At 44.2% G+C, this 13,549-nt stretch overlaps 1 protein-coding gene across 3 annotated transcripts; it reads right to left on the reverse strand.

Annotated features, from left to right (window-relative positions):
• Positions 1-382: 382 nt before the first annotated feature.
• LOC135435291 (ankyrin-3-like) lies at positions 383-13,075 on the reverse strand. 3 transcript variants are annotated; one of them, XM_064692275.1, is made up of 10 exons: positions 12,947-13,075; positions 6,908-7,009; positions 6,392-6,844; positions 5,568-6,332; positions 5,159-5,362; positions 3,744-4,671; positions 3,456-3,584; positions 1,968-2,250; positions 1,508-1,914; positions 383-1,444 (listed from the first exon to the last, which is right to left on the reverse strand). In XM_064692275.1, the coding sequence occupies exons 1-10, from the start codon at positions 13,025-13,027 to the stop codon at positions 1,131-1,133; spliced, it is 3,666 nt and encodes a 1,221-aa protein (XP_064548345.1). In that variant the 5' UTR covers positions 13,028-13,075; the 3' UTR covers positions 383-1,130. The 3 variants fall into 3 exon arrangements, with proteins under 3 accessions (XP_064548345.1, XP_064548346.1, XP_064548347.1); XM_064692276.1 differs by lacking the exon at positions 3,456-3,584 and having other exon boundaries at positions 386-1,444; positions 12,947-13,067; XM_064692277.1 differs by lacking the exons at positions 3,456-3,584; positions 12,947-13,075 and adding an exon at positions 8,977-9,488 and having other exon boundaries at positions 386-1,444.
• Positions 13,076-13,549: the final 474 nt, after the last annotated feature.

A 13,549-nucleotide genomic window follows, 5' to 3' on the forward strand; every position in this document is an offset into this window, starting at 1 on the left:
GTGCTAAAAATTTGAACTCATGAGTGGGGCCATCATAAAATCGTTTTTTGCTTACAGCATGGCTAAAATGTTACAACTTCGTTAGGCACTTCAAAACCGAACCCAATTGTAACGGTCTAAGCACTTTAACAATACATATATACATCTAATTTGTATATTTTTTTAAATGTTTTCATTATTATTATTAATCTCAAAAAAGCAATTTAATGAAAAATGAATTAATAAAATGAAAATTAATGAAAAGATTTTCATTGGTATAAAGTTTTTGTTGAACTAAATTTATTGGGTAGTACTTCATTTCAGAAACTTTTATAATCTTATGCATATGTAATTTTTCCAAGTATGATAAATTAATAATAATAGGCATAAATATATATATATATATATATATATATAGTATTAAATTGTTGTGTATATAATTAATTTGTCTCGATCAAATGGACAATCGTATTATTGTTTAAGTATTAAGCTTTAAGAAAATACGCGATCTGCTATAAGTCGCTTGATCCATGATCAATCATCATAAATGTATTAGTTTATATAAGTATTATTGCAAGTCACTATAAAGTAGTTATTTCTTTAGCATATGTGATAAAGTTAGCGTGGATAATTTAAATATCTTCTCAGTGCCAAAAAAAATTCTCAACTAGTTCTGTCGTGATTTAGTATATTCAAACAAAGTGCACATATTTCATAAATAACATTTGGCCCCCCCCAACAAAAGAATTTAACGAGAGGCATTCAAAGTAGGAATATTTCTAGACAAATCTAAATCTATTGAAATATATGTTAATATTTTGATTTGATAATAGGTTTCATTGCGAATACGCCTTAGAAATTACTTTCTGGCCTTGCTAAATATATAGATATATAAATATATTTAAGTGTATATCATCTATTTGGTTTGGCTTCACCGACTATTACGCGAATTACAGATTTTATGGAGCGGTATTACATCTTCTATATATTTGATTAATTCGTTTTTAAATGCGTATTTTTAATATATATGGAAAACTTTTCGTTATTGCTATACGTTAGGGAAGCTGTATATGTATGTTAAATGCACGATTATTAGTATATACTATGTAGACCGATTACTTTTTGTAGATCTTGCACCCATTAAGTGGTGTTTACCAAATGAGCGAGAAGCGCTTCTTTTTGGGCACATGATTGACGCTTATCTTGCGTAGTTTCTCGGGCGCAACGCCTTTGCGTGGTTTAAAGAGGTTTACCTGTAAGCCAACTTTGATTTTCTTGGTTAGAGCGCCCTGAGGGAAAACGGCCTGAACCTGCGGTACCACAGTGCTCGAGACCATGCCACCCTCGGGTCCGATGGCGTGCACCTCCTGGCGTATGCGCGATACAACAGCAAAGTACTGAGGGAAATCATATGTGACAAAGCGGCAGACATGATTGCCGGCCTGCTCCTCCAGCTGAGCGATTTCTGTGGGAACACAAACACCTTATTTGCACAGCGATACGGATTGTTAAAATTAAGTACACTCACCCTCTGGCTCGAAACACTGCTGCATGACATCGTGTATGATCTCCTCAGAGTTGTCAATGGTGTGTTCGCGCCAGGTTTCGCCGTTATCGGAACGAAGTATGATGATCTCGCGCTCTTTGCCACGTAGCGAAGCAAAATGTGGCACCTCCATTATCACGGGCCCAATGAACTTGGTCGAGCAGGGTCCGAGCTCCAGGACGCGACTGGCCAAGGCCTCACCCTCCATCAACTGCGGCGGATGCATGGTGCGCTGTGGCTTTACGTAGCGGCAGGTCACCCGCGTCGGCTGGCAGGTGGAGCGCGACGGAATTATCATACGCACGCCGCTGTGGCGACAGCCACGCATAGCACCGCCGCGTGCATCTACCAGGAATGAGACCAGGAAGCTCTTCCAGCTCAGCTTGCGACTAAGGAACATAAAATTAGAAATAGAATTTAAACACTATAGTTCGTCACTTACCCCACATGCGGTGGCTCTTCGTTTCCAACGCCATTGGCAATGTAGACACCATCAACAGTTGCCTTGGGCGAGGAGCCATATACCTGAGCCTTGTGCGGACTGATCATCTCCTCGCCAATTGTAGGCGGTACACCACCGGCATATTCGGCACTTTGGGTCATTCGGTTGGAGTCCATACGCTCATCGCGGGTCACATCAATGGGTAGCGAGTCGTCGCCTAGGGATTTCATTTCATCAACGGTCAAATAGCGATAAGGTTGATCGGATAGCATATTGTCTTCGCCTAGATTTTGGTTTTCGATTATTTGCGTAGCATTTCGGTTACATTCCAGCGCATTTCAATTAAGCACAAGACAGTCAATTGGCCATATAGCGTTGTTGTTGTTGTTGTTGTTGTTGTTGTTGTATTGTGTTGTATTGTGATTTAGTTTCAGTTGTTGTTGTTGTTTGTTTTGCAGTTGATGAGAGCGCGGTGCATTGAAAATAGAAGAATGCAAATGAGTTTTTTTAGTTGACAAATTTTGTACAATCTACATGCATATCTTTTTTTTTTTAATATATACGTATATCAACAATATAAATATAGTAGGATGATATGTAAAGCTAGCATGAATAATAAATAGGAGCATTATATAACTTAGTTTATAGATTATATATCTTATTACTATTATCATATATATATATTTTTTCATGCCACATTGATCTTAATGGATATATTATTGTTAAGTCAAGCAGTTTTTCTGCACATCTTTCTTCTGAACACCCAGAAACCTAACTGTTGTAGATATATTTACATGGCCAGTTAAAATACATACAAATTGGTCATTGTAGCGAACGATATTTATCTAACAATTAAACTCGATTTACAATACATTACGATTTCATTCTGTAAAGTACACAAAATAAAGCAAACAAATTGAAGGGATGAAAAAACCGAGGCTGCAAACCGACTGCAAAAAATGGTTTGGCTTAAAATATAAAGCTTTTGAGGGAGAGTCAGCCCCAAAGCATAAAAAACCATTAGATTTATCTAATTATATTAGGTAGAGATCAAATTTAGCCCGCAATTTCTATATGAAAATATGTACGACATGCAATATTTTCAGTAGAACGGGCAATTATAAATAAAAAAATTAATTTGTTTCATATGAATTTCAATATTTGAATTAAAACCTTGGTTTGAAGATGTGGAAAGCAGGTTGAAAAACCTAACCATAAAGCAGGAAATTGGTTCGAACCAGCGACCTTTAAATTTGGGGTTTGCAGCCCAGGTGAAAACACGCCAAATCTGGTGTTTCTTGTGTTAACAACAACGTCAAGATATAATTTATACAATTATGCGAGCAACCATATAAAGTGCTGTATCATTTGAATTTCATTTAGATGCCAATCATTGCCAATTGGGTGCACTTGATAGCAGTCGACTCTCTCAAAATATGTAGGAATACGAATTTTACAATTGGCCTTGCAACGTTCATTGACACTTACTGGACACATACAGATAGTCGCCCTGGTAATACGGCTGAAAGGCATGAGGGTTTGGCCTGTGGCGGTTGGGGTCACAATCACCGCCAATGCCAAACTCGTAGCAAGCATCCAATTCCCAATCTGTGTCACCTGACGGCACACATAAAAGCGGGTATTTTTTTGGGGTTTTTTAATTTTACTTAAAACTAATCATAACTTAGAGTGTTGCTGTTAGTCTGAGTGCTGGCAGACAAGTGGATGGATGTGTGCGAAAAATCAAGTATAATATGAAAGCAAGTCTATACATACCGCCTTCTTCCTCCGAGTCAGACATGAAGGATTCGTGCATGGCCTCAGGCGCCACAACGCGATACTTTTCCTCGGTCTGAGCGGATGCAGTGGCTGCCTCATCCTCCTTGGTAATCGACTTCAGAGAATCAAGCACACTGATGTAGCCCAGTTTGCGTGCAATATGCAGTGGCGTCTGTCCGTTGACGGTCTGTGCATTGGCATTCGCCTTGTGCTCCAACAGCAAGTTGACAATGTGGCAATGGCCCTGCTGGGCGGTCTGATGCAGTGGCGTATAGCCAGCCTTGGTGGCCATGTCAATGTTGGCGCCGTTCTGCAGCAGGAAACGCACCATATTAGCCTGGCCGAAGTGCGAGGCAACATGCAGCGGTGTATAGCCAGCCTTAGTAGCCATGTCGATATTGGCGCCGTTGCGCTGCAAAATCTCTGCCACGTTTACATTGTCCTCCTGAGCGCACAGATGCATAGGGGTCAGACCATTTTTGGCTGGATGATTGACGGCAGCCTTGTGCTCGATCAATAGATTGGATATCTCGGCATGTCCCTCCTGGCTGCTTAGATGCAGTGGCGTAAATCCGGCCTTGCTTTCGGCATTGGCCTGAGCGCCATACTCCAGCAGAGTGGTGGCAATGTCCATCTGGTTCTTGCGCGCCGCAATGTGAAGCGGCGTGTGTCCATTTTTGGCGGTCGCGTGTGGACTGGCGCCCTTCTCTAGCAGCAACAGTGCCACTTGTTGGTTGTTGTAGTGGCAGGCCACATGCAGAGGCGTGACGCCATTCTTGCCCTGCGCATCCACATCCGCCTCCTTCTGGAGCAGCAGCTGGGCGACCTTAATATGCCCATACTTAGCCGTCAGATGCAGTGGCGTGAATCCCTTCTTGGTGGCCGCATCCAAAGCGGCGCCATTCTCAATCAGCACAGCGGCCACCTACATACATAAGTAAAAATATATAAATTAACAGCGAGAGGACTTCTTAGTGCGCCATTTCTAGTGGTTCAAAGTGCGATTGGCTCTATCGATAAGAATCGCTTATCGATTGATTCGATGCATTTTTGAAACGCTACTAGTCGAAACGGTGCATATGTGTAGCTACCTGTTCAGATAATGAGCTTAAACTAAATACGGTAGATGATCTAAAAATCATAAATTATAAAATATAAAATTGAAATAATAAGTACCCAGATAATACTAAAGTGGACACATTTATTTTTATGGCCAACATAAGAGACAATAACAAAAGACACAACAATACTCGTAATAATCGATGAACGTAACAGAAACAAAAGCAAGTATACATAAGAAAACTTAAAAGCCAATTTCAAATGAAAAACTCCTGATGACGTATCCAAAATAATTGCATCAGGTAGACGGTGTCGATGTGATCCGTTATCTTTTTGGCAATCAAATCTTTTACCTCATCCTGACCCTCCTTGGCAGCAATATGCAGTGCCGTGTACATATCCTTCGTGGTGGCGTCCACCTGAGCGCCATGTTGCAGCAATAGCATGACAATGTCAACATTGCCGAGTCGCGAGGCGATATGCAGCGGTGTTTGCTGTTCCCGAGCTCGTGCATCAACCTGGGCGCCATTGCGCAAAAGTATGCGGATGATGTCCGTCTGAAATAAATGAACAAACAGATTCAAATAAACGTTTTGATATTTAAATTAAATAAGCTCAGTAAGCTATCGGTATTATTATTTCAAATATGATACACTGAAGCTCTGTAAGCTATCGATTATTGGGTTATCGATACAAGCTGTTAAATGACATCAATAGTTTGTAACAGTCATTTCAACCAAATACTTTATTCGAATGACTCACCTGGTTGGCGCGTGCAGCCAAATGCAATGGAGTCTCGCCACGCACAGTGGGCACATCCGGGCTGGCGTCATGCTGCAGCAAGTAAATGACAATATTCATGCAACCCATGAAGGCGGCCACATGCAGCGGTGTCAGCCCACTCTCTGTGGTGGCGCTTATGCTGGCGCCGTGACGCAGCAACAGTTCGACGACCTTCAATCGGTTCTTCTTGCAAGCAATGTGCAGGGGCGTGAACCCGTTGAGGGCACGTGCATTGGCATCGGCATTGCGGTCCAGCAGGAGCTTTGCCACACGCACATGTCCACAGTGGGCGGCCACATGCAGAGCAGTCAAATAATCAACGGTTACCTCGTCAACGGGTGCGCGATGGTAGAGCAGAATACGTGCGGCATCCACATGCTCGCCCTGGGCAGCCATATGCAATGGTGCGAGACCGTTCTTGGTTTTGGCGCTAATGGGTGCGCCGCGCTCCAGCAGCATGTCCACAACCTGCTCGTGGCCGGAGCGGGCAGCGCAGTGGAGCGGTGTGAGGCCATCCCGGGTCTTAGCCTCAATGTTGCCGCCCTTCTCGAGCAGCAGCGAGACCATGTTGGTCTTGCCCCACTTGGCAGCCACGTGGAGTGGACTGATGTTGTGCTTGGCCGAGTAGTTGACATCGGCACCCTTCTGGATCAGCAGATTGGCAATGTTCTGGTTGCCATAGTGCGAGGCAATGTGCAGCGGCGTAAAGCCCGACTTGGAAGTCACATCCGGATTGTGGTCATTCTGTGGAACCAATGCGAACATAAGTATCCAGGTGTAATCTAATACCAGTATTTACTTACGTCCAGTAGAAGCGTAGCTGCTTTGACGTCATCCTTTTTGGCAGCTATGTGGAGCGCTGGTAGGCGGACCTTGCCACGTGTATCGCTCTCGAGGAGCACGGCTACAACCTTATCATGTCCCTGCTGCATGGCCACCGCCAGTGGCGTGAACCCATCCTCCGTGGCCAGACTTTGGTTGGCGCCATTGGACAGCAATAGGCGCACAACCGCATCGTGATTCTCCTGGGCGGCCATGTAGAGCGGTGTGAAGCCATTCTGCGACTGCACATTGACGGAGGCGTTGTGCTCCAGCAACAGCTTCACCACCTCTTCCTGTCCCGCCAGAGAGGCAATGTGCAGAGCCGTGTTGCCCTTCTTGGTAGCGCTGTCGACAAGGGCGCCGCGTCGCAGCAGCTCCGAGACAACGTGTATGTGTCCATCCTTGGAAGCCAAATGCAGTGCATTCAAGCCGTTCTACGACGAATCCGCAAAGAGATTAAAGACAGGGGCTTAAAATTTCTCCAGGATTTCACTTACTGCATTGCTGGTGTTGATGTCAATGTTGTTCTTCAGATGTTCCAGCACGCGCTCCAAATTGCCAGCGCGTGCGGCACGCAGAAAGGAAGTGTTGCCATCGCCCTTTAAATTATAAATGAATATCTAATATGAGTACAAACTTAAATATGGAAACTCTATGAAGGCATGGAAACAAGGTAAAGGTTGCTGACATAATCGCAAATGAATAAATATATCGTAGATATATCGATATAATATAGCGAACAATCGATAGGAAGTATGCATATATGCCAAGCTTGGAGTCGGCCAAACGGGGATTGCACAAAACGCTCATTTTTAATTAGTCGACAGTGTAGACAGTTAGTATGTAGCTAAATATAGGAAATTGTACACCTAGACTAATGCCAAGTATTTGATTGTGGCTTGGAGAGCTTCGAGTTGCCCTGGGCCAACTGAGACTTGCGTGACAGCTGCGTATTCATGAAATGAGCTTTGTTAGGGGTGTTATCGATCGCAATGCTGCATATAGGTAAATACCCGTTACAGTCGTTGCGCAATTGAAGCTCGCACTGTGAACTGTGCACCTGCTATTGTCATGAGGGGGCTTGTTAGGGGGAATGGGCAGGCCAAGTTCAGTTAAACAACGGTCAAGGCGAGGGGTCAACGTCGGCTTTAACAATGCGCAGGTGTAATTCGGCTTTGCGCCAACAGCCGCCCCCTTTTCATAGCCACCCACAATTTGTTTATGTTTTCCTTTTGCTAAGCGCTCGAACGAGCAGCAGTAGTGGAGGGGGGAGGGGGTGCGCAGCCTGGAATTCGATATCGAATATGACGTCATGCCGTCGCATTGGAAAGTGCAATTGGAAGGCGGCTTCGACTTGGACATTTTCGCACTGGAAACGCACAAGCTTCGAAAGCAAAAACGACACCGTCAAAGTGACCGCAGGCAGCCACTGTCCCGAGCCGCCGCCATTTCCTGTCGGAGCCTCCAGCCCAAGCTGCCGCTGCAATGCAGAGACGAAGGCTCGCCTGCCCACCCCCCACCCGGACACACAGCCGGCTCGACACGGTGCGCCGCTCTGTCAATACGGAAGCGAGCGGCTCCCTTTCATGGCTGGGCCAACACAAAACTCATTTCGTATATATGTACATATATGAAAGCCAACTCTAAAGGATGTCTTTCGGCGCTGGCTGCTTCCTTGTTTGCCCAACTTGATGAGGGGCCAGCACACACACACACACACACATGGACTCCAAAGTTCAAAGGTGCTTGTCAGGCATTGTATAACCAGGCTCAAGTTGTGTAAATTGAATGCTTGATATAATGTAAGTTGGGCTGCTCGAGGGCCGAAGCCTTGAAGTGGATTTCCTTTGAACTTGTGCAGCAAAATGTCGCCCAAGTGGCAACATGTTTGGTAATACTCGAAACTTAAGTGCAAATAACGAGACGGAGCAACAAATGGATTTTGATTTCCATTATTGCACTTAGGAGCAGGAAAAGTGACAAGAAATATGACTCATACATATTATGGATTTTCTCTTCATCTTTTCGGCGTGGCGCAAATGTCGCATGTCATCATTAAATTTAACCTAAATCTCCATTACCTTGCACCACGGGCATGGGCTCTGGCACGGGCACGGGCACGGACACGGATACACGCACAGCTTAGCACCACGCCCAGTTCGGATTGAGGGGAGGGAGGGCTGTCCTTATGCGCTTTTGTGCCCAAGCTCTTAACAATGCTTGCCTGCTTATTTATAGCATATTGTTTTCCACTTATTACAATTATAATAGTACGCAATTTGATTTGACTTCAATGCGAGTTGCTGATTTAGCAAAACCAATTAAATTTTGATGTCATTAAAATGGTTGGTACCCAAAAGTAATTATTAATAGAAACTTTGCTCAAGCCGATTGGGAAATTAGATATATTTGCTCTTGTATGTGTTTTTTTTTCAGCAAATTTTCAGTCCAGACAATGAAAAATCGATAATGTGCAAAATGGACGCCAACATGGCCGTCCCAGACAGTCTGGGCGAAAAGTAAATTCACGCTGCAAATGAAATGAAATAAACTGGTTTATCATTACCTGAGCTCCATTTTCAGTGACCATTTTGCGTACACCGATTTCCAATTGGAAATTTTTTCAACCGATTTTCAATCTTATGTGGTATGTCGTATATCTAGTATAGAGATATTGTGTAAGCGAAGCTCGCGTATGTCGTCACTGATTAGTCATAGTTTTTTTTTCACTCGGCTAACTAATGAATTTTTTTTACTTTTAATTCGAGTTTAACGCGAAGAAATTTCACTAGCTGAGACTTTCCTTGTTGAATTTTAAATGCACTCGCATCGATTTTTCCTTAGATTTTATGTAAGCCTTATGTACGCGAGTGCATGTGTGTGCGAGGGTGTGTCTATGTGTGTGTGTGTGTGTGTCAGTGTACGTTTATGTGTGACTGTGACTGTAACTGTAACTGTGAGTGTGACTGTGTTGGTGTGTCTGATTGGATTCCTTTCTGTTCAACACAGTCGCTTCTAAAAAAACACGCTGAGGAGCGTTTGATTTTTGCTGCCGTTTTCTTCAATGTTCAACTCCAGACTGGATGCGTGCTAACTGGCCACGAAGTGTCCTACCAGTCGTGGTTGAAATTTTCGGCATCGCCAGGATTTTCGAAGGACCTGCGCACTTGCACATTCCATTCGGAAACGCACGCACGCAGTCTGCGTCTGCGCCACCACCCAAGGGTGGTTTACTGGAAGCGGAAGCGAAAGCCGCCCATTTGACACGTGCGTCTCGCTTTGTTGACATTTGCTATTGGAAGTGGTGCAGCGCGGACACGTGCAGCGGGTGCAACAGCAAACAAAGAATTCATTATAATCCCAAAAGATTGCCAAGCTCTTTAAATACTTGAGATCCTTGATAAAAATTGCGTTATGGAATATAAATGAAAATGCAATTTGAATAACTGACGTTCTCAGGGATATTTGATAATTGCTTAGGGAGATGAAGTGTAAAGTCCTCAAGGATTTATTTAATAGTTGCTTGTCTCAAATGAAATGTATTCCCTCAGCAGCTAATTAGCTTTTCAATTATTTTCTGGCGCTCCCAACTGCGCACGTAATTTGAGTAAATTCCAACTAATTAGCCGAGCATATAGAATCATTACTAAGCTAAACACACATGCAGGCCCTTTCGCCCCCCCCCCCCCTCCCTTTGTTGATTGAGAACAAACAGAAACTAGAAACAATCCACAGTTGGTTGCTGGGTGGCTATGTTCGGGGTGGGTCACCTTCCAAGGTATCTGACTGGATTTTGTTTACTTCCAGATTCGAACTGGCCAAATCCAATGAGAAACCAAATAACAACCCCATAGCACCCGACACCCTTACGAGCCCAATCAGATGCGTATGCAGTCCCAGTCACGTTTTGCCAAGAAAAGGAACGACACAATTTTCTGCTATTGCCATCAAATTTCCTATTGCTGTTGTTGTTGTCGTTGCTTGGGTTACAAATTAGCCGATAGAAAGGAAGCCACCCTCGGGTGGCACTGGAGCAGCGGTTATAACTTACCCCTAGCGATTGCATAAAATTGCATTTCGAATTGCATCGTGACCAGGGCAAATTGTAAAGTGCTTGCTCTGCTTTATGTGCGGGGGCGGGGTAACTAATGTGGCATGTGGCAGCAAGGTGTGACGCACATTTTGGAATTTAATTAATGGCCTTCCCCCGGTTTAAGGGTGTCTTTAAGCTGCAGTTCAGCCTTTATCGCTTGGCCAAACATTGACTTATTCGTTTTGGCCAGCAAAGGGTTTTCGGTTACAATTCAGAGTCCTCGGACTTTGGGGGGGTTGAACTCTCGACACAGGCTCGTGAAACTGAACTAAATTGCATGTTTGCATGTCAGCTGGTACTCCAAAATATATATATACTCTATACTTCTATAAAAGAGTGTTATACACAACACATTACAATGTACTTGTCAATTTCTTCTTAAACAGATTATGATCTAGTTTTTTTTCCTATTGTTTGATTTTCTATCTAAGTCCAAGATCTGTCTAAAAATATATTCCTTATGGGTGTAATTGTTAACTTCTTATTTATTTTCTTATCTTCTTAATTTTTACCTTTTAAAGGTTTTCCATATAAGAAAATGTTTTTTTTATATTTACATTTGTTTTCTATAAGAAAACTATCCGACTTTTATTCAAATATATAACTGTGTGTTAATTAGGGACTTTTCTCAATTTCTTCATTTCCTCGGATTTTAAATTGAGCTGGTTTTTAATTTATTTATGAAATTGTACAAATATTTAAAACGCATTAAAGAGTGTTTAAGCTTCGACGAAGTTTGGAACATGTTTTCATGTTCTTCAAAAATGCTGTTGGCGTCGCTGAGGCTATCGCCTGTTGGGCTGCCAGCAGAAGCAGAGGCAGAGGCAGCAGCAGAGGCAGAGGCGACGCCATTGCCCCGAGACGCCAATGGCCCTAGCTAATTGTCCACAACTTTGACGACCTTTAAAAACGCACCACAAATAAGTGAGACGCCAATTTAGTGAAAAGCTCCCTGGGGCGGCCTCCCCCACCCCCTCCCCCTGTCACACCATCCCACAAGCTTATAGATAGTTCAGTGCACCGGGTGCCAGACAGACGCGACGCCAACGTACACGTCATACGCACCAAAAATAAAAAGATATTGAAATATTTTTCGCACAAAGAGCTGTGTGTGATATTTTTGGGTCAACTGCATAGATTTTGGGGGGTACTGCAACATCTAGCAGAGGGTTTATATTACATAAAAACGGGTCCAAGTTGGCAGCGACTTACGCCCAAACTCTGCAGCGATGGGAAGCGTTTCTTCAATGTCTCCATTTCGTTGGCGTTTCGATTATAAAAAAACACATACGCTAATCAAATTTTTTGTTAAATTTATATGGAATATTTATACACGCAGGCCACGCACCAAGAACAACAGACAGCGAGCGATTTGAGTCGTTTTCTAAATTATTTTTTTCGATTCGCGCCCGGAAGCTCTCTGCCAGCGGCAAGAGACCAATGCGAAGAGAGTAGAAAGAGAAATTCGCCAGTTGGTTTTATTTTTAAACAATACGAAAACACTGAATTTAGAGAAAAACAGAAGAAAAAAAAGCTCTCGAGAGTACAGGATGATGAGGGGGTGAGGGAGGGGTGGGGGCGCTGCTGCTATTAAACGGCTTTTGCGGTTGTATGTGGTGTTGGCGCGGGGAAGGGCGGGGGGGTTGGTACTGAAGGTGCAGAGGGCGGTCTGTCTAATTTTGAAGCTTTTTAATGAACAGTAAATGATGCCTGGGAGACGCCACGACGCCAGAGAGTCGTCATGGAGCGTTTAATGGCCAACAAGGACGGCAAAAGATGGTCGATGACTCATTTGGCATTCAGTTATTCCAGCTCAAGGATTGCGATTGCGTCATCCACACAGATACATATATATATACATATATGCATGTATGCATGCATAAAGCAGGAGCAGAGAATAGACCAGAACAATCTAGAATAAGACTAGCTTAAGAGTTCGCAATCTGAACGCGATCACATGTTGCGACCATGCCCTTGCTGTGGGCTGAGATGATGTAAGCCTGGCACTCACCGCACTCTGGTGTCCTGTGGGGCAGTGTTCATGCTTATCGTGATGGTGTTGCTTGCTGTTGCTGCCGGGCGTGGCACCAACATGTTGAAAGGCCAACTCATGCTGATGCTGAAAGTATTCGTAGTGGCCCACATGGTCCGCAGGCGGCGGGGACACCTGCTTTGGCGGACTTTGATGGGTTTGCGCCTTGGCATTGCCATGACCCGTCGGATGATGTGATTTCTTGTGCTGCTGCTGCTGCTGCTCTGGAGGATGATGATGATGTTGATGGGATTGCGATTGCGATTGCGATTGGGTTTGCTGATGCGAGGACGCGTTTCCATGTCCTCCATGATGGTGCTGGTGCTGGTGCTGGTGATGATTGTGGGCCGTGGGTAGCGATGGCATGTTATGGCCACTGTGTGGCAAATGCGACGAATGCTGCACGCCTACCTGATGGCCATGATGGTGCGGCATATGACCTTGCGATGCCTCCATCAGCGTTGGCTGTATGTGAGTCACAAATTGAGCCATTTTAGCTTGGCCAAAAGCACTTAACGATTTGCACTTGTTTGATTACGGGCTCGAGAAAATTTCACTGTAACTTTTTTAGGTACATATATGTATACCCATAAGTGGGAGTGTGTGTTAAAAACAACTCACTTACACACACACACGTACGCATACGCACACACACACACTAAAACAGGATGGAGGCGAATTGCTCGACGACGGATTAGTTTTGCTTTGCGCGTGGACAACCTTTACGCAGGAGCAATGTCAAATGACTGGCCTAGCCAAGGCAGCAGCTATCCCAGTTTTGCCTTAGATGTGGCGGGACTTTCACCTCGTCTTCGTCCTCGTCCTCGTCCCCACACCACGCAGCTTCGTTGCGTCGTGGTCGGCTTCGTTTGTGAATCGTGCGCGCTTTTTATGGGTGGTGTTTGGTGGTTTAGCGGAAGCTTTAACCGGACCGAAGTTTTACGTGATGCTGCTGCCGTGCCTGATAAGAGCTGCTGGCAACGAAGCACAATAAACAATTGATTTATTTTTGTT

This window comes from Drosophila montana, unplaced genomic scaffold (genome assembly GCF_035044405.1).
Source record: "Drosophila montana isolate Dmon_TW-CO22-7 unplaced genomic scaffold, ASM3504440v1 contig_3543_1, whole genome shotgun sequence".
Classification (NCBI taxonomy): domain Eukaryota; kingdom Metazoa; phylum Arthropoda; class Insecta; order Diptera; family Drosophilidae; genus Drosophila; species Drosophila montana.